Below are 25,878 nucleotides of genomic sequence, written 5' to 3' on the forward strand. Positions count from 1 at the left end.
CATGTGAATACTGTTGAAAGTTGAACGCTTTGGTTCAGAGCGTGCATGTAACGCCAGAGATGAAAGAAACCATCTATCTTACCTCACCTTGGTCCCCTCCCCTCTTCCCCTATTCCAAATTGGATCGTACGGAATGTGGAGAACCCCACCAAAAATCTATGATGGTAAAAGTTGTTGGATTTGTCTCAGGCGTCGTGCCCCTCATGTGCCGCCACAGCCAGAGTCAGTCTTTTGAGGAGGAGCCTCCGCAGGTAATGATATCCAAATGGATGGCGACTTGACAACAGTGTCAGATGATTTCCTCTTCAATCCCACCCATTCCAACAAGGCCAACAATTTTTATGAAATAATAATAATAATAATAATAATAATAATAATAATAATAATCACAGTTCCCTTTCAAGTTTCAGCCCCTCAACTTTCACACTTTTGAGGCAAAAGTATTTACCCTTGGATGATATTAATCTCGATGGGCTTTGTTTAATTTTGTCCTCCTCAAGTCGATGATCTTTGTATCTGGAGCTGTGTAATTTTGGGTGATCAAAACTTACATAAAGACTCTTTTCTTTTTTTTTCAATCAAAGCACAAGTGAGAGATTAATAACTAAGTTTACATAAGTTTGTACACATGGCAAGAAGTTATACGACGGGTAAACTATGTGAACCAGAAGAGACACATACGTATATATACATATCGTCGACAGCCATAAATGTCATATACTTGGCAGAAGCAAAAACAAAAAAAACAAAAAACAAAAACAAAGGCTGTTTAAGACCACCCGTACCCCATAAAGCAGTGCACTGCACTGCACTGCACTGCACTGCACATCATATACTGTATTACTGCGCTTCTCTGCTCAAGAGATTGAGGCCTCTGGGAAAGACAACAAGCATCGTTCCTTGAAAGTCAAGAGGCTTTTGGGAGAGCAGCAGCTCAACAGGGTGAGGTGAGACCTGGTGGGCTTGGGAAAGGGAAAGATGAGGCACAAAATAGGGAGGGTAGGGAGGGGCACGTACACTTTGTTCATGCAGATCGGGACATTCCTCCTCCTTCCCATGCACCTGAGAGCAAAGTTTGGCAGTGGCTCGCAAATCCCGGTTAATGCTAATGCAGGTGGTAATTGATAGAAGATAAGATTTCCCCAACTTGATAGAGGATAAGATTTCCCCAATTAGACGAGGAAATCTCTCTATTCTGTTTATTCTGTTGAGGGAAATTCTTCCTCCTAATCTGTATAAATAGGAGAGGGAACATGTTAATAGATTCAAGCTAAAGCTATTTCATTTCTACAATAAAGCTTCTTCAATTATTGTTCTTATCTTCTATTATTTCTATCATGGTATCAGGTGTTGCCACAGATCATCATTGGTGTTACCACTCTGTGCCAACGTCCGTTCCCTTCCGCTACGGCATCTCTAGTGCTGCTCATCAGCACTGCCCCACCTTTTTTTCTCGTTGTAGCTATTTTTCTTCCTCTTCTGCTACAGCTTCCTCTTCTGCTACAGCTTCCTCTTCTGCTACAGCTTCCTCTTCTGCTACAGCTTCCTCCTCTGTTGCAGTTTCCTCCTTTGCTGTAGTAGCATCACTACAACATTGCTGTAGATTTCTTCTCTACCGTCGTAGCCGTCGTAATCGCAACCACGACCAACGTCGTTGAGAAAAGCGAAGCTTCGCTCTTGCCTTCGGCCAGCGACCAACGTCGCTGAGAAAAGTGAAGCTTCACCCTTCGGCCAGCGATCAATGCCGTTGCATTCCTAAGAGGCTCCGTGGTCAATCCTCATCTTCCTCACCGCGGTAGTCTTCGCTGATCTGTCAACATTCGGCAGACTTAAGGAGAATGAAGGGAACGCCTGTGCCATCACAGCAACAGCAATCGAAGCAGCAGCAACGATCTACACTTATATTACTCATGAAGCCTCTCGCTTGTAAACCATTCTTTGTATCGATCTGCATCGATACAAGATTAGTATCCTTGTTATGAGCACCATCTTGCGGGGGCATGATAGAAGATAAGATTTCCCCAACTTGATAGAGGATAAGATTTCCCCAATTAGATGAGGAAATCTCTCTATTCTGTTTATTCTGTTGAGGGAAATTCTTCCTCCTAATATGTATAAATAGGAGAGGGAACATGTTAATACATTCAAGCTAAAGCTATTTCATTTCTATAATAAAGCTTCTTCAATTATTGTTCTTATCTTCTATTATTTCTATCAGTAACGTTTCGGGAGGCTCCTATCTGCACGGTGCACACCCTTCGCTGCTGTTGATATGAAAGTGATATCAAACTCAAAAGGAAAAAAAAGACGACAGCACCAGCTTTTTACTGCAATGGCTATTTGTTTACGTCCCACGCGGTTTGACCCTAATGCACAACGGACAAGCTGTTGTTCCCTGTTATTTTTTTTCCCTTATCAGAAGCTTGCCTTTTCACCTCATGGGTGGGGCAATTTATTTAAAAGACTTGTTCTCGAGGGAAATCTAACACACACAAGATACGTATATCAGTATGTATCATTCTACTTTTGATGTAATACTCGGCATGAGTATGAGGAGGTTGTAACAGTGTCAACTAATCCTTCGCACCAGAAGAACACAGATATATGTGTGTGTTACTTGGCAGATGTATTTACTGCATTTCCAATTTTCCCATGCGGTTTCTATGACTATCTAAATCAGCTTGTGTGCTCAAAAGTGGTCATATGCCAACACATCAACTAGTACGTTCAAAGAAGCAAGGAACCCAAGGTTTGAATAATGCTTATTATGTGTGTGGTGACAATAGGTCATAAGATAAAAGATGTGATGATCAATGTTTCAATATAACAGTAGAAATGACTCTCACCTTTGGCGCTGTGTGTGGTAATACTGAGCTACCTTGGTCATGTCCTTTTAATCATCTGATCGATCATTATGGTATCATTTTCCACGATTATCCCCCTTGATAGTGATGATGAAATCAAAAGGACAGCTCTAATAAGGACCCACCGAATCCTAATAATTTCTCTTCGGTTTTTTTGTTTTCCATGCAGTGCTCAAAACATCTCTTCTTCTAGTTTCCTAGTTCTGAAAGTTTTGTCCATCCTTACCAATAACATATTCTATAAAACTTCAAGATTGGTCTACCATGATTTTACAAGAATAATTATAAAAAGACAGATAGAAGGAGAGAGAGAGAGTTTAGATTTGTTGTTTTCTTATTGTCCTGCTCTGCTTGTTGTGAACCTTCAGACACACTGTTATAACTAAAGATTTAAAAGGGAGATGAGGTAGAAGGAAGAGGGATGAAGTGGTAGGACGACAGCAGCTTGGCAAAGCGCCGAGATGCCCGATGGAGGTACAGAGACAGGTGCTGGGCAAACATCCGGCAACGAGAGACACAAAGAGGACGGAGAAGGAAAGATTTCGAAGTCACGTGAGACGGGCAAGGAAAAGCTTCCCCTTCTCTCCCGTCCCTTCCCGTCTCTCCCTATCACACACCCCCCACACCCACACCCCCCCCCCCCCCGTCCACGGTCCAGTCTCGACTGTCAGTCATGAGGCAGTAGCTATTCTTAGAAATCTATCTATCACATCTCATTTACTCAGCCCTACTCCCCCCTTCCCTCCGGTGGATAAAAGGGAGAAAAATTGGTGGGTGGACGCACCAGCAAGGAAAGAACCATGTCAATTTCAGAGCTGGGACCACATTAATGTATTGAGGAATTTGATGAGAGGTGATCAGAACTATGGCTATGCAGACTGCTACAACTTGTCATCCCCATAACCCAATCACCGTGTAAGAGTAGAAAACAGCACTCCCATCATATCAGATACAAGATATGGATCTCCGCATCAGAGGAGAAAGAAAAAATAAAAAAAATGTAGTAAAGAGAGAGAGAGAGAGAAAGAGAGAGAGAGAGAGAGATACAGAGACAGAGAGATCGAGGAAGAAAAGAAGTCCTGGAGCTCAGGTTCGTATTGATGGCTTTCTGGTAGATAACGAGGCTAATCTGAATCGAACCCGATCCAACCAAATCGACAGTACCACCCGGATTGGTCAAATGTAGTTGAGAGCGCAACGGCACCCCGAAGCTGAAGGTACAACTCCGTGATGGCCCTATGATGCAGAGGCTCCATCTTTAGACCAGAGACCTACCACACCCCTTCTTAACTAAATATCCAAGCATCACTTTGTAAGAGGTGCCCTTGTCCTTATTGTCTTCCAGGGGATGATCCCCTTGCTGTGAAGGGCACCATGCTGACGTGGTACACCCACCACCGCCTCCCTTCTCCTCAGGGATTCAGTGGAGGGGGTAGAGAGATGACAGATGGGTGAGTGAGTGTGTGGGGCTTACATGGAACCTTGCCTCGAAATTATTCAAGCAGCACGAGGGCTGGGTTAGAAAGCAATGAAGCAATGTGAACGGGGAGCAACGTAGGGTTTGTAGGGGGAGGAAGAGCCAAGGCAACGTCCCTCTCAACACTGCTCCAAAGCCCCCAACAAATAAAGGCTACTGTTGCTGATCCCCCAAAGCCGAAGACACTCGTCTTCTATCAGTCACATTAACCAAGGTGCTCTTGCCCCCTTGCATCGCATAAGAAAAAAGAAACGAGAGACAAGAGGGGACGATAGAGAGAGAGAGAGAGAGATAGAGATAGAGAGAGCGAGAGTGTGTGGAGAGAGAGAAAGAGACGGCTGGTCAAATGACAAACTGATAGAGAACTTTCAAGCACTTTCTCTCTCCACCCCGCTTTAAAAACACAGCCTTGTCTACAGTGCAGTAGCAAACTGCAGTTTTTGGTCTCAAAGCACCACACCCTCTCGTCCATCTCCTTGGCTTTCATTTTTTGTTTCCCTTCAGCTGGACGCTTCTCGTTCCGCTTTCTTCTCCTTAGCTGCAATACCATGTAAAGTTCTATACCATCCTTTAAACTTCTGTTACCTATTCTCGTTTGATGATGAAGAACCATGATGAGTTGGGTGCAGGAGACTAGAAGGGAACCCGCTAGACCTCAATAGCTTGCCAGAGGAACATGGTAAGCAACCGCTAGAGGAAAGCTCGATGACTACTGCAGCTTCCGCTGACATTACGCGTAAGTAGGAATCGACAAGGAAGAAAGTTTAAGCAGTGATGTGATCTAGATTGGAACATTTGTCTAATGAGGACTGAGAAATTGAATACAACAGAGGGGGTGAAAGAACAAAAACAGAGAGAAAGAAAAGTTATTGCCATTATTACTCGCCACCTAACCTGATCCAAAGATTGCAGGGTTCAAGAAAAAGAAGAGTGCAGTCAAGGATGATTCGGCAAAGGTGTATGAGTGTCGTTTTTGCTCCCTCAAGTTCTGCAAATCTCAAGCGCTGGGCGGGCACATGAACCGGCATCGCCAAGGCAAGACGATGACCGCATAGTAGTGTTGTTGCACCATAGAAAGCGTTGATGAGTATCTTCTTTTTACCACTTCTTCCCCCATTCCCGACACTAGTAGCGCCTACTGACTCATGTTCCCATTTTCAACTCTTTCGTTAGAGAGGGAGACGGAGACGCTCAATCGTGCTCGTCAGCTGGTGTTCAGCAACGACGGTGCCATCGGGTATGTGCTGTCTCCTCTCATTCTATCCTTCCTCTCTTAGCATGAGTAAGCTAGGGTTTTCATTCTATCTACGTGCAACACCTCTTTTCCTCCTTCAGTAGTAGTAGTAGTACATTGGTAGGCTGCAACGTAATATCATCTTATATGGCACGGTTTAGGGCTAAAGATGTCTCCTTTCCTTGATTCAAAAACATTGGCATACCACTGATCTTGTTCGTCCCTTGAATAATAAAAGCTTGAGTACTGGAGGCTCACAAATCCCTCCTGGGGGCTTCCAACATAGAGGCGGCAGCATCGGAGAAGCATGTCTGCAATTACAACCCGTCTACCCAGGTCTCCCAAACCCGCCACCGGTGTCACAGTACCTGCACCCTTCCTCCTCCTCACGCTCGCTTCCGCATCCACCGGCCTACCAACCTCCTCATCCGCATTACTACATCGGTCATGTCATCTCAGGGAGTTCCCAACGCCAGCCGCCTCACCACGGCTATAGTCGTGATCCCAGCTTTACTTGCTATGGAGCTCCAGTTTCTCATAGCTTCCCCCCCGTGGAAGAAGGGCGAGCACCAACAGTCAGAGGCAACCAACTCAGATGAGAGCGTAACTGGGATCGTAGTTAGGGACGTGTCCACCATAACTTGCATCGTTGAGTGAATCGTCAGCACCAGGAATGGCCTTTAACTTATACATCTTAATTTGACGGAAAGAAAATCACGAAGAACGACAACCTAAGGGAAAATTTTTGTGGTTCATGTGCTGGTTCTCTAACTTGCGTCTTGGTTTTTGACACTGAAGGCTGAAACAAGGGGTTGATGTTAACTTCCATGGCGGCACTGTTCTCTCTCTCTCTCTCTCTCTCTCTCTCTCTCTCTCTCTCCAGTTTGGTCAACTTACGATGTGATGCAGTTGTTAGATGAAGGTTTGTTGGGACAATAGGAGAAAAGGCCTAGAGAATGAAGGCCGCAAGAGTTCCAACCCACTTGTGTATTATTATTATTATTATTTAACTCCCTTGCCTTTTTAGTTTTTCGAGCATGGCTTGTCCAAGCTTAATTCTCCTAAGAGTTTGTGGGTGCTACCGGACACTTTAATCGGTGAACAAAGGTTTACCAAATAGGTGATAAGGGCAAAGCCACCTACCCTATACTTGCAGCTTGACCAGTCTGTCGACACATCCTACCAAGAAACAAACCAAACGAGATAATGGTAACAAAGGATAGCTTCTCCGTCTTCTCTACTACTGCAAGGCACGTGACCACTAGAATCCAGGTCACAGGGAAGCGTCCCAAATCAATTTACTATTGAAAAGATGTCATGATTATGGATTGGAGGATTCCTGCTTCGACTACATGAAAATTTTCGATGATATCGGTCGGTGGGGAAAGAAGCAAACGAGGATAGATGGACAGCAGAAAGACAAGCGGCGACGGATGGATTTTAAGGATGACATCCACATAAATTTTTTTTTTTTTTTTTTTTTTATCACTAAAGAAAAGCAGCTTCCATATTCTATATAACATGCCAATCACTATCGAAAGAGAATTTGCATAACTGACTACCCGTAAGAATATTTATTTATTTATTTATTTATTTTTCTCTCCATGCAACAAGAATCAATTTTTTTTCTAGACCTACCAACCAGCAGGAGAGAAAGAGAGAGAGAGAGAGAGAGTTCAAACAAGAAGAATCACAGACTTGTCATCGACATTGTTTCGTTGTTACAAAGGTATGCTCAAACCTTACTAGTAATGTAGTTTGGGCTAGAGAGTTATCTTTTGGGCTACCTGCCTTTGTTGCCCGATGCAGAAGCTCCCACCAATAAGGGTGGTCAACGTTAGTATACAATCCTTTCTTTTCTAAGACATAAAGATGTTATTTCTGCGGGTCGAACCTTTTGTTGCCAAAGTCACTTGGGAATAACTTTCCCATTGCACTAAAACTCCCCCTCCTTATCTCAACTAGATAATTTGTTTCATTAAACAATTTAATACTTCAAATTTTCACCAGCCTATCAATCAATCAATCAATCAAAATTTTTCCTATGTCATCTTTTGGATTGGAAGGACCTCATGCAAAATCGATTAGGACACCAAAACCTGTCTGTTTGCGACCTACAGCAACTGATGCGAGCGAACACATGATTTTGCACATAAGGCAAACAATCAGTAGTTCAGGGAACTCTTTTAACAGAAAGCTAGAGGATATTTCGGATCATAAATAAAAGTACAACTTCAACTTCAACTACAGAAAGTTGAGACTTCACAGTAAATAACTAACAATTTTTTTTTTTATAAAAAAAAAAACCTTTTGAAGAATGCATGCATGTACTTTTATCCTACAAAGCTAAGGAATCACTAAATCAGCACGATAGTTCATGAGCTTCAATTTAAATGCACCAAATGCTTTTAGACACGTATAAGAAAGCATGCAGCAGTATCTTCGCTTAATTCTATGAATAACCAAAATGGATTTCTTTAAAAGACTATTATTAACCTTTTAGCTCAAAAGATGTAATGCTCAGCCAAATTAGACAGACAAATAAGACCTTTGGCTTTCGGTCTAATTGGAGTTAAATTGTTTCTACTTCTTTTCCACAAGTAGATACGGTCTAATCTCGGTGTTAGCTTTAACTTCTACCATATGCATGCTAGCAGATACTAATCTTATGTCACTGACCCACGATGAAAACACAAGTGCTACTACGAAATGACCTTGGGAAAAATGAAGAATTAGCTTACTTGCATAGCCAACAAGCTGCAACAAACTGTACACTGCTATTCATCGATGATTTCTGCACAGGAAAAAATGGCCATTCGTTTAGAAATTTCAGACCAATTTCATCTTGCTTTTGCAGTCTCATTTTTTTTATTAGACGAAGGATAAACAATATGCAAATACTGTTGCAACAGCGGAAGTGAAACTGTCAGATGTTATTAAAACCATGGTATAAATTTGTTCCTCAAATGGTGAACTTTTCAGAGCTTGTAACAGAATATGATAAAAAAGATGAATTTGTTCCTCAAAAAAGGTTTCCATTTTTTATTATTCCTTCATGTTCAACCAGGATGTGATATATCATGACATTATATGATGGAAGGACTGATGCATTAATCTGATAGGCCTGAAATTATATGACTCAAAATGCCTAAATTCAACTTAATCATAATAAACTTAAGTAGCTCCATGTAATAATCATGTCCATCTTCTTCCCACTCGATCAGATAATACAATCTCCTCCACTAAAGGTTTGAGGTCCTTGACACAGCTCAAACCAATGTGAAGTCTAGAATCATCCTAGTAGGGTATGTGAGGTTTAGTCCACTGGTGGCCGCGTGCTATGATAAATGACAAGACTTCACATTGGTGCCTAAGAGGAAGCTTGATCATACCAATGCTACATACACTTCAGAAAGAGAAGAAATAGCTCACAATAAATAATAAGGTCGTATGGTTTACGTATGGCTCTGGTCGGTCCTGACATAGAGCTGTTACACTGCAGCTTAAGATCTGACAAGATGATCTATGAATACTTTTGACATGGCAATGACAGATTTTGTGATCAAATAATGCACAGATCATATTCATGTAGACCTAATCATGTACTCTTTAAACAGAGTAATCATTCTGACAGGTGTCACAATGAGCTTCAAGTGTCGTCGCATCAGATTCATCTTCAAGTGGAGAATGAAATCATTGGAAACTTCACGTCAAAAAATGAAATCCGTCCTATAAAGGCATATGTCTCATCCGAGCTGCTTTCATCTCATATAAAAGTTGATCACTAAAGTATCGAAATCAGCCACATCGGGTGGAACTTCTAGTGGCAGAAAGACCTGAAAGTAGAAACATTTACTGGTTCTGCTCTAGCTGTAATGCTGGGGGCCAACAAGACTTTGCATAGGCTAAATCAATATTAAAAAAAAAAAGGTAATTGAGTTCTGTTTAGCCCATTTAACCTATAGTTGCATTACCAGTATAGTTGAAACCATTGCAAATAAATAGTACTTCACTAGTTACAAGTATGTCTTATCTGAAACATGACTTGGACAAAGTCAATCCACTGAGGTAGAGCTATAGATTAGAACCCTTAATCCCTACCACTAAAAGAGTCATCTTGAGCATGCGATGCTGTGACAAAAATAGAAGAATGTGAAAAACAGGATGAGAAGGAGCAGAGGAAACATGGGTATGCACTCTTTCGTTACCCTTTCTTCATTTCAGCGTATACATTTATTTTCCTTGTGACAAATTGGCCAGCACCGGTCAGCATACTGGTAGTACCCGCATATAGAACTAAGGGATGCATTAACATTAAGACAATCTTTGTTAACCAATTTAGATATATCAATTCATTCAATATATCTCAATTGAAAAGAAAAAGAAGTTGTGCACAAGAAAGAAAGTTGAGAACCAATTTAGAACAAAACTTACTTCTGTGTTTAAGATACTCTTCTTATGGAGGAATCTTTTTTGGTCTAACGATCCGATTGACGTAGTGAGACAAAGAAAATATCAGGTCTAAGTGAAGGCCCTCTTGTCCAAAACCTCATTTAAGAGAGAAAGAAATTTGCGTGATTTCAAATCCAGGCTCGTCTAGGATTTCGTCATTAAAAAAAAAGATCTGGTTACTGTTTTAACATTAAGCATGTCAAACCAGGTCAACTAAATTTGGTTCTGGGCTGGGGACAAGTCACATGTTATTCCATGCTATTTTCTTGAGGAACTGCAGATTGCTTATTACTGTTAATTTTACAAAATTTGGTCTTGGGTAGTGTTAGCACAACTAAGAACAAACGAACAAGCAAGCAATAAGGGCAAGCAAGAACAAGAGCTGGAGTAGGTAGGAGCAGGTAAGCACTTTTCAACAAGTAAGGAGTCAGCAACAAGCCAGTCTGATTTTCAAGATAGATAATCAGTGTATTTACTTTTTTCTATGCCAGGTAAGGTAAGGAAGCCAAAGCAGTGTAAGTCCATTAAAGGAAGCTGTCATTGTAGATGGAAACATCAGACTTGTTCCCTTCCGAAAGGGCTAACTCCAACTCGTATGTCATGTGAGGAATCCTATTAATTAAGGCTATCCAATTATGTAGATCAATGCCATACATAATATTTCAACAAAATCAAGTTCAGTTTGGGTCATCCAAAATAACCATGTTTGATGTCTGACAAGAAATGTGTTCAAAGCCTAGGTTGAATCCAGATATGTTTTTGGCAGTAGTAAAACTTTACAAAGTTTTTCAAACCCAATCCCAACCTGGACCTGGTTTTTTGCATCTACTCTTCTTGTCTGGAATCAAGATTGAAAGTGATTTGTGATTGATGTTTTACCGAATTATCCTCATATATCATCCATCATTCAGTTCCTAAATTGCAAAATCTATTATATAATCAACCTAGAAGTGATCCACTTATCGATCTAGAAAATGTCAAAAACCCATGTCCTAAATTTGCAAAACAAAGTAGAAAAATCATGCAAATTCTAGTGTTATATGGTTCTTGCCTTTACAAACGATTCATGGATTGTTAGCTAATGAACACCTTTACAAAGGAGCATAGAAAATCACCAACAAAAAGTAAAAGAACAAAAACTGATTAATCGAAACAAAGATGTCAAACACTCAATTCATGGACTGCCAAATAGCACATTTCTATTAGCCCAGGAATGTGTGTAACGATCTGGTGATACACGCTACATAAACATTATTTCAACAGCTAATTCAAGAAACCCAAACCCTAAAAGAAGTGTGACAAATATCTAAACATCAACGCAAATTCAAGAATTGCCGATATGTTTTCCATAGTTAGAAGAATTTGAAGTTAATTGAAGTCGATAAACACATATTTGGGATCATCAGATTGATGATTGGGGAGTTGTCAAGCAAAATACGATCGTTTTAGTCCGATCGCGAAATCAGGATATTGGTATTCCCATTTCCAAGCTCGCTCTTTCCAAACCGAAGAATTCGATGAAATTATGTAATGGTGCACTCCAATTTCCTTTTTATTTTCTTCTTTTTGTTCCGAACAAGCTGAAAGCCCAGAATTTGAGATGAAATGTCATTCTGACATTAAGAACGAATTGATAATATGAAGCATGAATTGGAGTGGCGAAGCATATGGTATATCATCCCTCATCACGAACAATGAAGCTAACGATTTCCCATTTCGAATAGCAAATACACGGATCAAACCAAAGAACGAGAGAGGTAATTCTCCTACCGACCTGGAACAAGCGGCCGTCGGTTCCCGGCAAGCGGGTCCTCGAAGGCGTGGCAGAAACCTCGGCGCTAGCCGGCCTCCCCACGAATACATGATACATCCTCTCCGTGAGCCGCCCGCGCACACTCCTCAAGAACACTTCCGTCTCCATCCCCATCACCACAGGTCTCCCGAATCGATTCTCTCTCCCCCCGTTCTCCCCTGGGCTTGCTCTTCTTGTTGGTCGGTTCCTCCAACCCAACAACCTGAGATCGATTCTTTTCCAGCGGCGCAGGGCGGCAAAAGACACGTGGCGGTCGCTGGATGCGGATCATCTCCAACTACACATACTCGAAGTGGCAATTCCCGTGCCATGGTGGCCTCTGATTTGGGCCCCACACCTAATCACCAGAGGAGATATCAGCACTTTGTTCCACCAATGCTGGCCCCACCGCGAGCCACGGCAATTGGCATCATCGATGTTATATATATATATATATATATATATATATATATATATAAACAAGGAGTTCATTTAGAGCATCCATTATATTTATGTGAAGTTTTATTTGCTCATTAACATAACTTAGTCACTTCACATACAAATAAATAAATAACATGCGGAAAATTGGCACCACCAACTGGTATTCAGGGAAGTTTCTCTATATTATGCACCAAACTCCTTTACATCGCTATAGCATCCATAATATGCTTGCATCGCATCCAACCAGAGAACAGAGGAATCCTTGTGTGAGATACCAGTGACTATATTATATACAAACACTACACATATGTGACCCACAGGCACAGCTTTGGGTTACGGGCATCGAGTATATTCCCCCTCCTGCACAAAGATTACATGGCCAGGCATGATGTCCCCATGGATATCTTAAACTATCTTCAGCACCATAATCCCCTGTTTTAACTGATGAGGAGAAGGTATTGCATGAGCCAGAACAAGTTCTCTTTTTCTGTGTGTGTGTGTGTGTGTGTGTTCCAAATACCAGTCTTCAGGGAGCCTTATCCACCCACCACTGAACATAAATAATAAAGTAAAAGAAAGCTAAAGTTGCGCTCGTCTCTTTCCCCCCGTCCCTCGCTTTCATTCTTGGTCACTTTGTCTTGCCATTCGATGCTCATGAGGAAATCCTTCACCTATCAACTTTTTCTTCCTGACATGGAACCCAAATGTTCAAAGCTTCAAGTGATCACCACATGTCTACTGTGGTCACCTCTCCGGGTGTATCTTTACAGTGACAAGAGGGAGGGTGGAATGCATATTCTAGTCATCAGGCAACCTAAAGCACGGCAGATTATACAACACTGCCGACGTTGGAGTCATTGAACAGGGAAGAAAAGCGGGGAGGAATCTCTTTGGATTTTCCCATCACATACTCTCACTTTGGTCATCTTCTCCTCACACCAGTGCAATTGCTCGTGGCTGATCTCATGCATCCTTAAAGTTCTGGACACAATCTTCATGTCTATTAAGCCCATCAGTATCTCCATCTCTTCCTCTCCCTTTAGCCTCTTCTTTTTCAAACATCTCCTTGACTTCAACAGATCCTTAAGCCTCATCTTCTTCTGAAAGCATTGTGTCAGCATTTCAAACAAAGAGATTAGTTAGCTATATATATATATATATATATATATATATATGACGAGAAAGTGAAAAAGCAGACGTTAGATGGGTCACTGCATGAGTGAGTGGGTACTACTCACCTTTTTATTAGCTCTTTTGAGCAGACGACGGAGATTTGGGTCCACCGAGCTGGATTTTCTCTTGATGAATGCTTTAAGAATTTGGCAAGGATTCTCTTTGTCTGCCTTGAGGAAGTTCATAAAGGTTCGAATGGCATCCTCCAGAATCGCCGAGAACTCGGTAGATGAGATCATTTCTTCTTTGCCTTCATCTGCTTTTGAATCTTTTAACATCGCATTAATATTGCAGAGGAACAAATTAGCACTCGGGGAGATGTAAAGTGAACACACGAGAGAAGGCAGGAGGCACCTCGGAACTCAGGAACTAGGAGCAATTTTGGAGAAGAAATCCTCGTCCGAGCAAAGACTTGGGGCCTCCGGCCACGCTCGTAAGGCTCGTTTTCTATGAACCGCTGCAACAGGACCTGAAACTGTTGGAACTGCTGCGCCATCCATGCGGTGCAAGAAGCGCGTTCACTGTTTGATCCCTTGGCGCTCCATTGCCGGAAATGGTTGTAGTTCCAGTTAAGTGCTTCCCATGCGAGGCAGATCTGAGCCACGTAGGCACTCTCCAGTTCTTGATATGGATCCCTATTCCCCTTCTTCTTCTTCTGTGTCGTAAATTTGTGAACAATCCTTCGAGAGACTGATTTCGGTTGGTACTTAATTGACCTAAATGATTCTGAAAATTAAGGAATATGCAGTCTTAGCCAATCCATGGAGGAACAAAGCTACTTAGCAAGTACGTAAAGATTACATGAGGAATGAATGACCTGTTTCTGTGAGTTTTTGTGCACTGATCCTGTCGAAAAACGTCATGTCCTCATCGTATTTTCGGAACCAGGTGTATGTTTCCCAGTTGGAAGAGCTCCTGCGTGATGAAGAGGAGAAGGGGCATTCTGTCTCCGAATCCCTGATGTTTGTGGAGCTTCTCCACTCCATCGAGCTCTTCGATGTCGACTCACTTGTGAGAGAACCGCCAGATGTGTGTTCTTCCAGCTGAAACTTTTTGCTCCCAGGATGTGTTTGCGCGACGATGAGGAGTTTCTGTTTCTTTGACGACTCCTCATTCTGCTCCTCCTCCTCTTCCTTTTCATTATTGTGAAAGGCATCTCCAACACAATCTTCATCTGTAAACAGCATGAGCATTATCAAGTAGTGAGACGAGCTAGAATTGAAGGAAGAGTTGCATTTCCTGATGTACCTTCGACAGACCCACATATGATTGGAGTTGGAGAACTTGATGTTCTTATGACATCGCTCACCGGAGAATCATCATTCTCAAGTCCAGGATTCGATTGATCTTCTAAAGGGGAACTGTGCGGCAATTCTGTGACGAGGCTTTCGTCAACTTTCGAAAGGTGTTCCTGATCTGTAGAATCCTGTTCTTCTTCGCCAAGAAGGGTATCGTTGAAGATGCTTTCGTTGTAGAAAAAGAACAATCCTTTTTCCCTGCCGAAGATGCTGGCAGGTAACTCCTCACCATCGGAGTAGCACACATCGGTTGTGGGCTTGATCTCAGCTTCAGTGACGAGCTGAGAACTCCTGCAACAGAAGGTCAGTAGCAAGAGAGTAGAGAGAGAGAGAGAGAGAGAGAGAGAGAGAGAGAGAGAGACGTAGGTACCTTTGGTCTCCGGAAGTGGCTGCTCCTTTAAGAAGAAACGTGAACAGCTTGGTGAGGAGGAAGGAAATGAGGTGGACGAGGAGGAGGAGGAAGCCGAGGAAGGTGCAGACATGGAGGAGACACATCAGGGATTCCCCTTTGGGGGTTCGGCCATGGCAAGAGTGAGAAACGGGTTCCCCGGGAGCTTCCAGGGCAATCACTCGGAGAAAGGCTGGGGGATGACTGCAGTCATTCATTTATGAGGAGGGCGTGGAATTTGCTTTGCTTTGCTGCGATCACTTGCTGAGAAGACCACAGTGACGAACTGCTTTATTTAAGGGAAGTTGGATGATACGAACCAAACTATAAGCTTGACATGGCCTCTACCTCTTGGGTGCTGCATTACGTAACCCAATCCGATGGACTCGACCATTACAAGTTACTCCTTCGCGGCCCAAGCATGCTGCAAGTTGATTCGTCTCTAAAATAAAGCAGGCAGGCATCACCGGAGACTCGTGACACAAAGCTTTTTGGAACTCCGACTAATTCACGCAATATAAGTTAGCTTTATGGCATTTTCTGCATTGCTTTTTGCCAACTTTTGATCCACGTATATCTCATCTATCTGCTGCAGAAAAGCCTCAGAAACAGAGTTCAAAGGACTCGAGAATCTGCAAGCGACAGCAACACTGGTGTCCAACCCACATGCCAAGACGCAGGGGAAGGTGTGGCGCCACATCGGAGTGACGTGGAGGCAGGGGAATGGGTTGCACGTGTCACTGGGATCCTCCATGATCTCAGGAAAACTGGAGGCAGAGGAATCAGGCCATAAATAACGGTCCCACAACCTGACACTCTATTTTATGGCTGCATTGGTATCGACAAATGCGAGATCTAATAAGAACGCAAGTGCTTTTTCTGTTCTGTTTCTTGTTTCTTTTTGTGCTTACCACTTGGGTAAAGGAATAAGCCGCTTGTTGTGCTTCGTACTGTGCTTGTGAGAGTGACAGGATTCGCGGTCTTTACTCTTTCGCCTCCATCTACCCTCAGGATTCATTCTTCCCAGATCGACATCTGAAGGATCGGAGTGCGATACATATAATGGAGGTAGAACAGATGAACTAAACGAGATGATAGATTGGGTGGGCACGTTGTGAGCGCTTATTGATGCTTGGAAATCTTCTTGGGATACATCATGTCCACCATCTATCTCTGCGGATAGATCCGTCGGTGGTGATGAACAAACGAAGCAACCAACGGCTCAACGATGACATCCTATTCCCGCGTAAGCATCCGTAAACGATGACTTCCGCCGTACGGCGCCGACAGTCTCGCCCTGGGATGAAGGCGAAACCAGACTCCGGTGGAGGTCGCATGGAAGCCCACAGCGCATGGAGGGATTTCCTGTGTTCGAGAAGCACTAGTCATTTTACCGGGATACAATCCATCATACCAAAAAGTTTGCTGTTCCTCTTCGAGAAACCTACGGCTCCTCACCTTCGAATGCCTGCTTTTAATACTCCACCCCTCCCCATCCGTTCTCAAGCCATCCTCTTCCTCCACCCACAAACTCTGTTTGGCCATTCTAAAGCAGTAGCATTACAGAAAGACAGAGGAGAGGGTCTGTTATTGATACCGATATTTACATAGAGACGCCGAGACAGATAAGGATGAGCTGTAATGGGTGCCGGGTGCTGAGGAAGGGATGCAGCGATGGATGCACCATCCGCCCTTGCCTGCAGTGGATCAAGAGCCCCGAGGCCCAGGCCAATGCCACGCTCTTCCTCGCCAAGTTTTATGGACGCGCCGGCCTCCTCAACCTCATGGACGCCGGCCCGCAACACCTCCTCCCGGGTATATACATACATCTATATCCATGCACGTCTGCCACTCCTTTGTTTTCAGTACGAGGACAAGGATTGCTAATGTCGTCACCGTTGTTTCGGTTCAGCCATTTTCCGGTCTCTGCTGTATGAGGCATGCGGCCGGATCATAAACCCGATCTATGGTGCCGCCGGCTTGCTCTGTTCCGGCACCTGGTAGCTTTGCCAAGCGGCTGTCGATGCTGTTCTCAAGGGAGCACCCATCGCCCAAGCCGCCTCTTCTTCTGCCTCTGCCTCCGCCGCCCCTCCCGGTCTCAGGACAGACGACATCCGGCACGTGGCCAAGAATCCGCACGACCTCCACAAGGCCGCCGCAGACTTCCGGGATCGGTTCAAGCGCCCAGTCTTCGCCACCAAATCCCCCGGCCTACCGAGACCCGAACTGATGGAGTCGCGCCGCGCGTCGAGCAACGAATGTGATGAGATCCCGGATGATGGGAGGACGTTATCGCCCGAGTCGACGACACTGGAGGCCACGGCATTGAGCGACGGCGAGCTGGATGGTAAGGCCGAGAGCAGAGAGGTGGATGCTGGCGTTGGGCTTGACTTGACCCTCGGGCTTGTGCTGGCCGTCGGGGCCAGCCAACCGGCGGTTCAACCTAACATGCGCCCTGCCGAGCTGCGTCTCAGTCTCTTCCGGCGTGACAAGAAAGTCGATACTCTTTATATGGCCTGGAGTTAACAGCAGCTACAGCAATTCTGGATGGATTACTTCTTCTCCTTGATAATATTTCTCACTGTATTTTTGCTTCTTTTTAGTCCATTCTATGTTTGTTCTGATAGTTGTATTCAGCTTAGGATAATAACGAAATTTTAGAATGATGAGTCTGAATCAAATTAGTTATGATCCATAATATTAGGTCAGATATTAGTTTTTATCCAAACAACTTAAAACTTCCAAATTAATGTCTGTAACTCAATTCTTTTAATCTTTTGTTATATGAAACTATCTTCTCTAGTCATCTCTTTTTATCTCCGTATACTAACAATTTCAATACCATCCCTATATATTAATATTTTCGATACTGAGTATCTATTAGTATAGATTCTAGTTATCTAAGTTGGGATGATAATTCTGATTCAATCGAGATCCATTCTAAGTTAATCTCAATTCAAATCATTTTTTGTATAGTGCTGAACATGTAAAACTAAGTTGAAGGCGTTCCTGACAAATAACCCTCTAACGATTAAGTCAATATTTGGGTTTGATCTTATTGAACTAATCAATCAATATTAAAGCAAAGTAATATTAAGTGAGAATGTTTCAGTGAGTCTTTTTTATAAGTGCTCGGAATTGTTGGTGGTAGGACGGGAACATGCGACATTCTATACGAAGACGTGGCATGACATCTATCGAACTTGGCACTTGCTAAAAACTAGTCATGGCAATCACACCTTCCGAATGATTGACCATTCGACCACATCTAACCCATGGTGAATATGTGTCTCGTGATCTAAATGCCAACAATCGGTCATGTGCCATCACATGATGATATTGTCTCTTCACCTATCACTAGCCACCCCTTTTCAGGATCATTAAACAGTAAGACTACCAAGCCAATAAGCATTCTGGCCAGTGTTGTTAACTCTAATTATGGGTTTATTTTTCAACCTTTTAATTATATATAATCAAATTGCACATTTGGCTCATAGACTATATGTCGATGAAATATATATTCGGCCCATAGGTCGTGCATCATTGAAATATACATTCGGCTCATAGGTTATACATCATCGAAATACACATTCGGTCCGTAAGACGCATATCGTCAAAATACGTGTTCAGCACATTTGACCCGTAGAATATCCGTCTTCAAAATACATGTTCGACTCATATATTATGTATCATCGAAATGCACATTTGGCCCATACGAGGGAATTATATAATCGTTATCTGACAATGAGATATCATATACTATATAGCATTCCGTGAGTGGATCAATTAGTGAAGTCATTCTCCAATGAGCACATGCATTGTATCCCTAGTGTCCGCACATAAGCAATTATGAGATCAACTGCCATCATCATATAGACGTGTATACAACACACCTATATATCCGGTTATCTTGATATCCCTCTCGAGTAACCTATGACCAGGATTATTTAAGATCCATGTTTAAAGGCGAATTGGTCTCATTATCATGATCTCAACACAATCTGATTCCATTACACCGATTCATGGACATCACAATATATGCAACATGCAACATAAAATGATAAAATACTAATAAATAATAATAAGCAAAAGATTAAGTAGTGTGTCACATGTGCCACCACTCATATAATTGACTTGCAAGACACATATGACTAGCAAAATTCTCTTGTCTTGTTGAGTTAGGTTAGGAAAGGTTTTAGTATAAATTGTTATGGTTTAAACTTATGTAATTGTAGGTTGGGCAAGTGATGAATTGGTCGTCGAGTCTTGGAATAATTAATGGAATAGTAGAGGATCGAGTTGCTAGAAGATGGGAGGAAGTCCAACTAAGAGTTTGGGCTAGACTGAGTCTAGAAGAATTAAGATTGGTATATTTGGCATTAGAGCATTCGACATGATTAGACTCTGTATGTCCATTTGGCCCATTGGGTTCTTTATGGTTTAGCTTGGATGGTCTTACAAAGTTTTCTTGAGACATATTGATAGTACTCCTTCTAGCACTAATTTATTAGTGTATGTTCTAATTATCTGATATGGGAATGATGATTCAAATTCAACTGAGGCTCGTTGCAAGTCGATCTCAATTCATGTCAAAGTTAAAAGACGTTCTCGACAAATGCTCATCCGATGATCAAAATTAGTTTTTGGGTTTGATTCGATCAAACTAATCGATCAATACTGAAGCAAAGCAATGTATGTCGGAGCATATCTGGGTCCTTCTTCTTTTATGTGACCTTGAAATCGATTACTCTCAGAATCGTTGATGATGGGAGGGAATACGTGGTATTTCAGGCGAACTAACATCATTCAAACCTGGCATCCATAGACCAATCACATCAATCATAGGGTTCATATGGTCGATCGTTTGGCCACGTACCACCACCCGTGATCGAACTGTCGCATAATCCTTGTGACCTTCGACGATAGCCCCGTCGACTATGACGACATTGTGTGTGACACATGACTCTTCACCTATCAGTACCAAAGCACAAAAGCCATTTGTAGCGTCATCGTTCTGCCAAACTCGAAACAAGGAACAGCGGTTGAATGCTTATTTCTGCACGCATCGACAGTTGAGCCGTCGTCAATTTGTACCGCGCATCCTATCCTATCAAGGAGACCTTCACGTCTTCGACATATTCCCCGTGGGATATATAGCATTCAAAATGGTGCTGTAAATACCGACTGTGTAAGTTGTTGTTTTATGATTAAGATACCTATATTTGCTGGTTCTCAACTCCGTTAAGCAGTTTGAGAAACATGGTTTTTTTACCTCATCCCTGCGGGAGGATGCCTCTGGCTTTTCTCTCCTTTCTGCTTGAATGTAATGTGTCAAACGTGCATAAATGGGGCACAACATCATGACACAATGAAGGAGACAATAGCTAGAACGTCTCATACAACCGTGTTCCTTCACAGTTTAATCCGAACCTAGTATCAACAAAGGTTTCCAACCTCTTTTGTACCCCCCCTCCCCCATTTATATTCATATTGGATTCCTTCAAAGGTACATGTATCCCGATGGGAACGAGCGGAAATGTAGGACTCGGTGAGCCATTTCCTATCACATTGCGGCGATTGGAGGAAGGATGAGGGAGGTCGATGTTGTGGAGACATTTGTTCTGTGGTTTTAGCACGATCCGATGGTAGGGAGTCAACGCTTGCCGGTTACAGAAACGTGTTGGTTTCCAGATTGCTGCCAAACTGATCTCAGAGTACGTCGGAAGTCAACGCTTCGAATAAGATCGCTCTCACACGATCTTGATCTTAGGAGGGTGAGTGCGTCTCGTCCTCGAGATGTTAGTCAACGAACAAGGAGGAAATCCGGTGATACGTCGGAGTGCAATTGAACAGGAAACAACATCGGTTGTGATACAGTGGCCTTTGCTGCCCGGTCTTCTCAGGCAAAAACATGATGTGTGTTTGTGTGTGTTTCTTGTTATCGTCCGTCAAGTGATTGAAATCTTAGTTACATAAAAAAAAACAATCATTTCACGAGCAGCTGCTGCTTCTCTGAATAATTTCATAAAGCTTTTGGTGAACTTCGATTGCAATTCTTTCGATTTAATCCTACATCGGAAGCGAACAAGGATTTGAATTGATTTATAAGGTTCTATGGTTGCTTGGGAATTGATTACATCGCAAAGTGTGGATTGACATAAATAGATAGATAATACAGGGGGGCGTTTCCACCCCTCATAATAATGGTTCCTTTTGCCACAGGAGAGTCGACATGACGACAAAATGCATTCGATCCACATATAATTGCTGTAAGAGTTCCTAACCAATACTAGTCGTTATGGGATTGCATCGCATATATGGATGAGACTCGAATCGAATGACAAGGAAGCATGGGGATGAGAACTCGTGGAGGCAGTGACTGAACATGATACGTTCTCCTGTCACCGACGAAGGGATGAAGCAATTTGGATCTCACATCCTATCCTACTCCTCTCAACAATCATTCCTCTTCCTCCTCCGTCGATTCGTTAACATTGCAACGTAAGAAAGAACAGCTGAACTGTAAACCTATAGCTCTATACTCGACGAGAGTTTCTGAACCAGAATCAAGCAGAGCAACAGAGGAGGCTCTCTGCCGGTGACCTCGTTAACGGACAGAAACTGGCATAGATTCGAGGCACGGCATCGACTCTAACCCGGTCCGGTAATTTACAGGTGGAATTAATCGATAACAGTAGGAGGAGGAGAAGTGAGGGCCACCACTCGTTCATGTTCATGGAGATAAGGTAAGCCACTGCAGACATGTGGCTCGTGAGGAAGGATGGCAAACGATAAGGATGGCATCCGCGCCCCCTCGTTAATGTGTGGTGCTCAGGGTTTGTGCGATGTCGCCTTCTGGAGAACCAACGTACAAGATGAGCCACAGGATGGTAAATATCAGGAGGGAAGGCGCGGTGGTGTTGTATGTATATATAGGGCCGGAGTTGGGAGTGGTGAGGCCTCACGGCGACGAGTCTTCTTCTTGATCTCGGGTCGAATTAGGTGAGTGTCAGAAAGAGGAATCAACGATGGTTTCCTCCATGATGGTCTCCTCGGCTGCCACCTTCACCCGGGCTTCCCCGGCTCAATCCAGCATGGTGGCGCCGTTCACCGGCCTCAAGTCCGCCTCCGCCTTCCCTGTCACCAGGAAGCCCAACGCCGACCTCTCCCACCTCCCCAGCAATGGCGGCCGAGTTCAGTGCATGAAGGTACGCACGTACAAGGCTCGTGGCTCGAGTCGGAAACCTCTGTTACCGAGATAGCCGTTACGAATCATATACTGTGGATGTAATTCTTATGACAGGTGTGGCCGATCGAGGGCGTGAAGAAGTTTGAGACCCTGTCCTACCTTCCGACACTGAAGGACGAGGCGTTGCTGAAGCAGATCGAGTACCTTCTCCGCTCCAAATGGATTCCCTGCTTGGAGTTCTGCCCCGTAAGTAACTTCACCTGCCCCATGGTGGGCATCCAGTAACCTTGATATCCAGCATGCATACCGGGGATTGAAGTCGATCGTAATGACCATAACAGAAAGGGTTCGTGTGGCGCGAGAACCACCGGTCGCCGGGGTACTACGACGGGCGGTACTGGACCATGTGGAAGCTGCCCATGTTCGGGTGCACCGACGCTGTGCAGGTGGCGAAGGAGGTGGAGGAGTGCAAGAAGGAGTACCCCCACGCCTTCATCCGCATCATCGGCTTCGACAACAACCGCCAGGTGCAGTGCGTCAGTTTCATCGCCTACAAGCCGACCGGCTACTAGACGATTCGGATCCGGCTCTTCGGATTGCTTTCTTTGGTTCAGTGTTGGATGTTTCCCCTTCTCTCGTTGTCTCCTCTACGCAACCGCCGACAGTGCAGCAGCGCACTGAGGCCGTCTATGTTTTGTTTCCCCAAGAACGCGGAGCTTATATGTTAAAAAAGTATATTATGGACGTTCGCTTATTTATAATAAAGGCTACCCAATGTGTTTGATTTTACCTGTATCCGTCTGCTGTGGGTGGAAGAATCCCGTACCGTAGTTGCCAAGACGTGTGGTGTGGGGGTTGAAGCTTTGCTCTGGCCCAACCTAATGTTATCTGGGCTCTGTATTGGGCCGATCTCGGCCTACTTGGACGATGAACCGCTGGGTCAATGGTCAAACACCGCGCGCATGTCTTCTTCTTCTCCCTCCCCTACTAATTTAATGGAAATAGATATATGGACCCCCAAAAATAAAAATAAAAAATGTCCTCCTCTCGCATCCGACGCACCAACAAACGGGCCGTGGCAAAAAGCAGTAGGAGAGGTTTCCTATCGTCGTCGGTCGTGAAGAGTAGCAAGTAGATCGAGCCCAAGCGAGGAACGTCACGTGCGAGCATCATTCGTGTCGGCCCCTCGCTCGTGGTGGGGTACCGTGTCGGATGATGTATATTAATGAAGCCAACCGTGTGTGATATCTCAACTCATGCTGTAATCACCGTTTGAATAGTTTGATGAATGGTGTCCATATCCACAGCATGCGTGACACATTTGGTACCTACCCATTAAAATACAATACCATTCAGAGCACTTTTCTCTCTCTCTCTCTCGATTTATTTTACTTTTTCTATTATTCTTCTTCTTCTTCTTCTTCTTCTTCTTATTTTTTTCCTTTAGATAAATCCTCCTCCGACTCCCTTCTTCCCCATTCCTATCTCCTTCCCCTCTTCGGATTCTCTCTCTCTCTCTCTCTCTAGGAGGGAGGCGGATAAGGTACATACATAAAAATCCCGTCTTTGCCTCCTGCGCTTCTTTTTCTTCCCTTCTTCTTCGATTCTGAGGGGTGATCGGCTTCTTTTGTGGGAGATCCCTCTCGCGGTGTCGCGCGCCGGTGGTTTTCCAAACAGAGTCGGGATTTTTACTGGTTTTTGGAGTTTTCCTTTTTCTCGAAATTTCGCACCCTCCTGCTTTTATGGGAAACAGTGAAATGTTCAAACTTGCCTGCAAAGACGTCCGAGTTTTCGTAGCTGCGGCGTTGTTTCTACCGGATTCAAACGGAAAAAACCCCTTTTCTTGTTGGCTAATTTAGTTGTCACGACAGGCGTTGCCATCGTAAAGATTGGGCGAACATGAACCGCTGCGCGATGCAACAGAACCCTTTCGCCGCCTACGAAGAGATGAGGAGCGCTTTCGCCGCCGCGGAAAGGAAGCCCCCTGTCTTCTGCCCGAAGCCCCGGCGGCTCAGCCCGCCCGCTGGCGTCGCCGATCCGATCTGGCCCCTCCGTTGGCACTCGAGGTTGACATATGTAACAACTCCTCCTCTGCTACGACACCGCAAAAGTTTCTCCTTTTCGTGTATCTGATTCCACCTCTCTCTCTGTCTCTCTCTTCTGCTCTTCTCAGTCGTCAAGCAGATTTCGCTGATTCGAACGCCGTGGCGGACCTTCTTGATATCTTGCTCGCAAAGGTGAGATTTTTTGTTGACGTTGTAATAACATGTGTATTTGATGTAGCTGATACCGGAGAAAATAGATCTGGAAGACCTCTGTTATTGACGTCTATTATCACGATTTGTTCGCAGGATGGTGAAGAACAGAACCGAGAGGCTTCTTCGCCGCCCTTCTTCTGCGGCTCGCCTCCAGACCGTGCGGCAAACCCGGTCGTCCATGACGCCCGTTTCGGCGAGGACCGTCCGCCGCTGGCGCCGTTCGCCCCTGTGCAACCGACCCAGTCCGTCACGCCGATGTCCCCCAAGCACGCCAAGTTCGGGCTCCTGCCGGCGGCCGTGCGGGTCGAGGGTTTTGATTGCCTCGATCGCGGCTGCAGCAGCATCGCTGCTGTGGCCTGAACGCCCGCATGCGCCTCCGAGCGTTCTTTTGGAGCGCGGTGAGAGGAAGAGTGAGAGAAAGGGTGAATTGACATCAACAAATCAAAGAAAACCAGCTGTAGGAGAAGAACAAGTTGGTAATCTGGGAATGCGTTTTGGCTCTCCATGTAAACTGTACATCTTACTAGTGGTGCACCAATGTTTGTGTACTATTTGTGTGGGAGAATTGTATGTAGATATCAAAATAAGGAAGATAGAGAGTTAGGAGGAGGAGGAGAAGGAAAGCCAAGTTTTTTTGTGTTTTGTTTTGATCCATATGGACGGTAAGAGGTTCTATTTCATCCTGTGCTGAAATATTCATCATCTTGTATATAACTCTTAGGAGGAAATCCTCGAATCATGAAATTGTGTATCTATTCATCATGTATAAAATTTTGTATTCCTTTACCTCTCTATGTTTATGGTGCCTCTTGGAGCTCTCGAGACGGTGGTGTTGCGATTGATGTGGATGCCACCGGCGAAAAGATGTTGCGCTTAGTGTTAGAGCATTGTTGGATGGAGATGACTGGAGACGTGGCTTCGTGTTGGAATAACGCCATCTTATCAGAGCAGATATGGTCAATATCGTCGACTGATACGAGAGGCGATGGGTAAGGAGGAAGAGGTGGAGGATAAGAAGGAAATGGGAGCAGGAGGACCCAGCAAAAGGGTGTGAGGTCATGTCTTCTCCACCGAGCTGTCTCTGTTCAAGTGGCGCTGTCGCCAAGAAAAAAAATAACCAAGTCCATGCCACCACCATTCTTGTGCTATGGCCATCTTTGAATTCTCCGCATGTGTTCGTCCGTGATGACTGACTAATTCAACAACGGATGGATGGACTCCGAGACGGACTAAATGTTCTGTGCCTAACGAAGGATGGACACAAGTGGATAATGCTTTGACAAAGGTGGCAAATTGGCAAGCGATTTCCAGG

The 25,878-nt window shown here is 44.1% G+C and overlaps 3 protein-coding genes across 5 annotated transcripts; 2 read left to right on the plus strand and 1 right to left on the minus strand.

The window, feature by feature from the left end:
* Positions 1 to 12,395: 12,395 nt before the first annotated feature.
* Positions 12,396 to 15,613, minus strand: LOC135606294 (uncharacterized). Of its 2 annotated transcripts, XM_065097323.1 has the most exons (7): positions 15,468 to 15,613; positions 15,102 to 15,383; positions 14,682 to 15,022; positions 14,251 to 14,607; positions 13,788 to 14,159; positions 13,499 to 13,701; positions 12,396 to 13,360 (listed from the first exon to the last, which is right to left on the minus strand). In XM_065097323.1, the coding sequence occupies exons 2-7, from the start codon at positions 15,335 to 15,337 to the stop codon at positions 13,115 to 13,117; spliced, it is 1,755 nt and encodes a 584-aa protein (XP_064953395.1). In that variant the 5' UTR covers positions 15,338 to 15,383; positions 15,468 to 15,613; the 3' UTR covers positions 12,396 to 13,114. The 2 variants fall into 2 exon arrangements, with proteins under 2 accessions (XP_064953395.1, XP_064953396.1); XM_065097324.1 differs by having other exon boundaries at positions 13,499 to 13,689; positions 15,102 to 15,577.
* A 6,454-nt stretch (positions 15,614 to 22,067) lies between these two features.
* LOC135606295 (ribulose bisphosphate carboxylase small subunit, chloroplastic-like) lies at positions 22,068 to 23,097 on the plus strand. The gene is made up of 3 exons (XM_065097325.1): positions 22,068 to 22,327; positions 22,423 to 22,554; positions 22,650 to 23,097. The coding sequence occupies exons 1-3, from the start codon at positions 22,148 to 22,150 to the stop codon at positions 22,878 to 22,880; spliced, it is 543 nt and encodes a 180-aa protein (XP_064953397.1). The 5' UTR covers positions 22,068 to 22,147; the 3' UTR covers positions 22,881 to 23,097.
* A 593-nt stretch (positions 23,098 to 23,690) lies between these two features.
* On the plus strand, positions 23,691 to 25,352 carry LOC135606296 (uncharacterized). Of its 2 annotated transcripts, none has more exons than XM_065097326.1 (4): positions 23,691 to 23,851; positions 24,180 to 24,374; positions 24,482 to 24,545; positions 24,660 to 25,352. In XM_065097326.1, exons 2-4 carry the CDS (start codon positions 24,208 to 24,210, stop codon positions 24,924 to 24,926), a joined length of 498 nt encoding a protein of 165 aa, XP_064953398.1. In that variant the 5' UTR covers positions 23,691 to 23,851; positions 24,180 to 24,207; the 3' UTR covers positions 24,927 to 25,352. The 2 variants fall into 2 exon arrangements, with proteins under 2 accessions (XP_064953398.1, XP_064953399.1); XM_065097327.1 differs by having other exon boundaries at positions 23,814 to 23,969.
* Positions 25,353 to 25,878: the final 526 nt, after the last annotated feature.

Source organism: Musa acuminata, chromosome BXJ2-2 (assembly GCF_036884655.1).
Source record: "Musa acuminata AAA Group cultivar baxijiao chromosome BXJ2-2, Cavendish_Baxijiao_AAA, whole genome shotgun sequence".
In the NCBI taxonomy this organism is placed as follows: domain Eukaryota; kingdom Viridiplantae; phylum Streptophyta; class Magnoliopsida; order Zingiberales; family Musaceae; genus Musa; species Musa acuminata.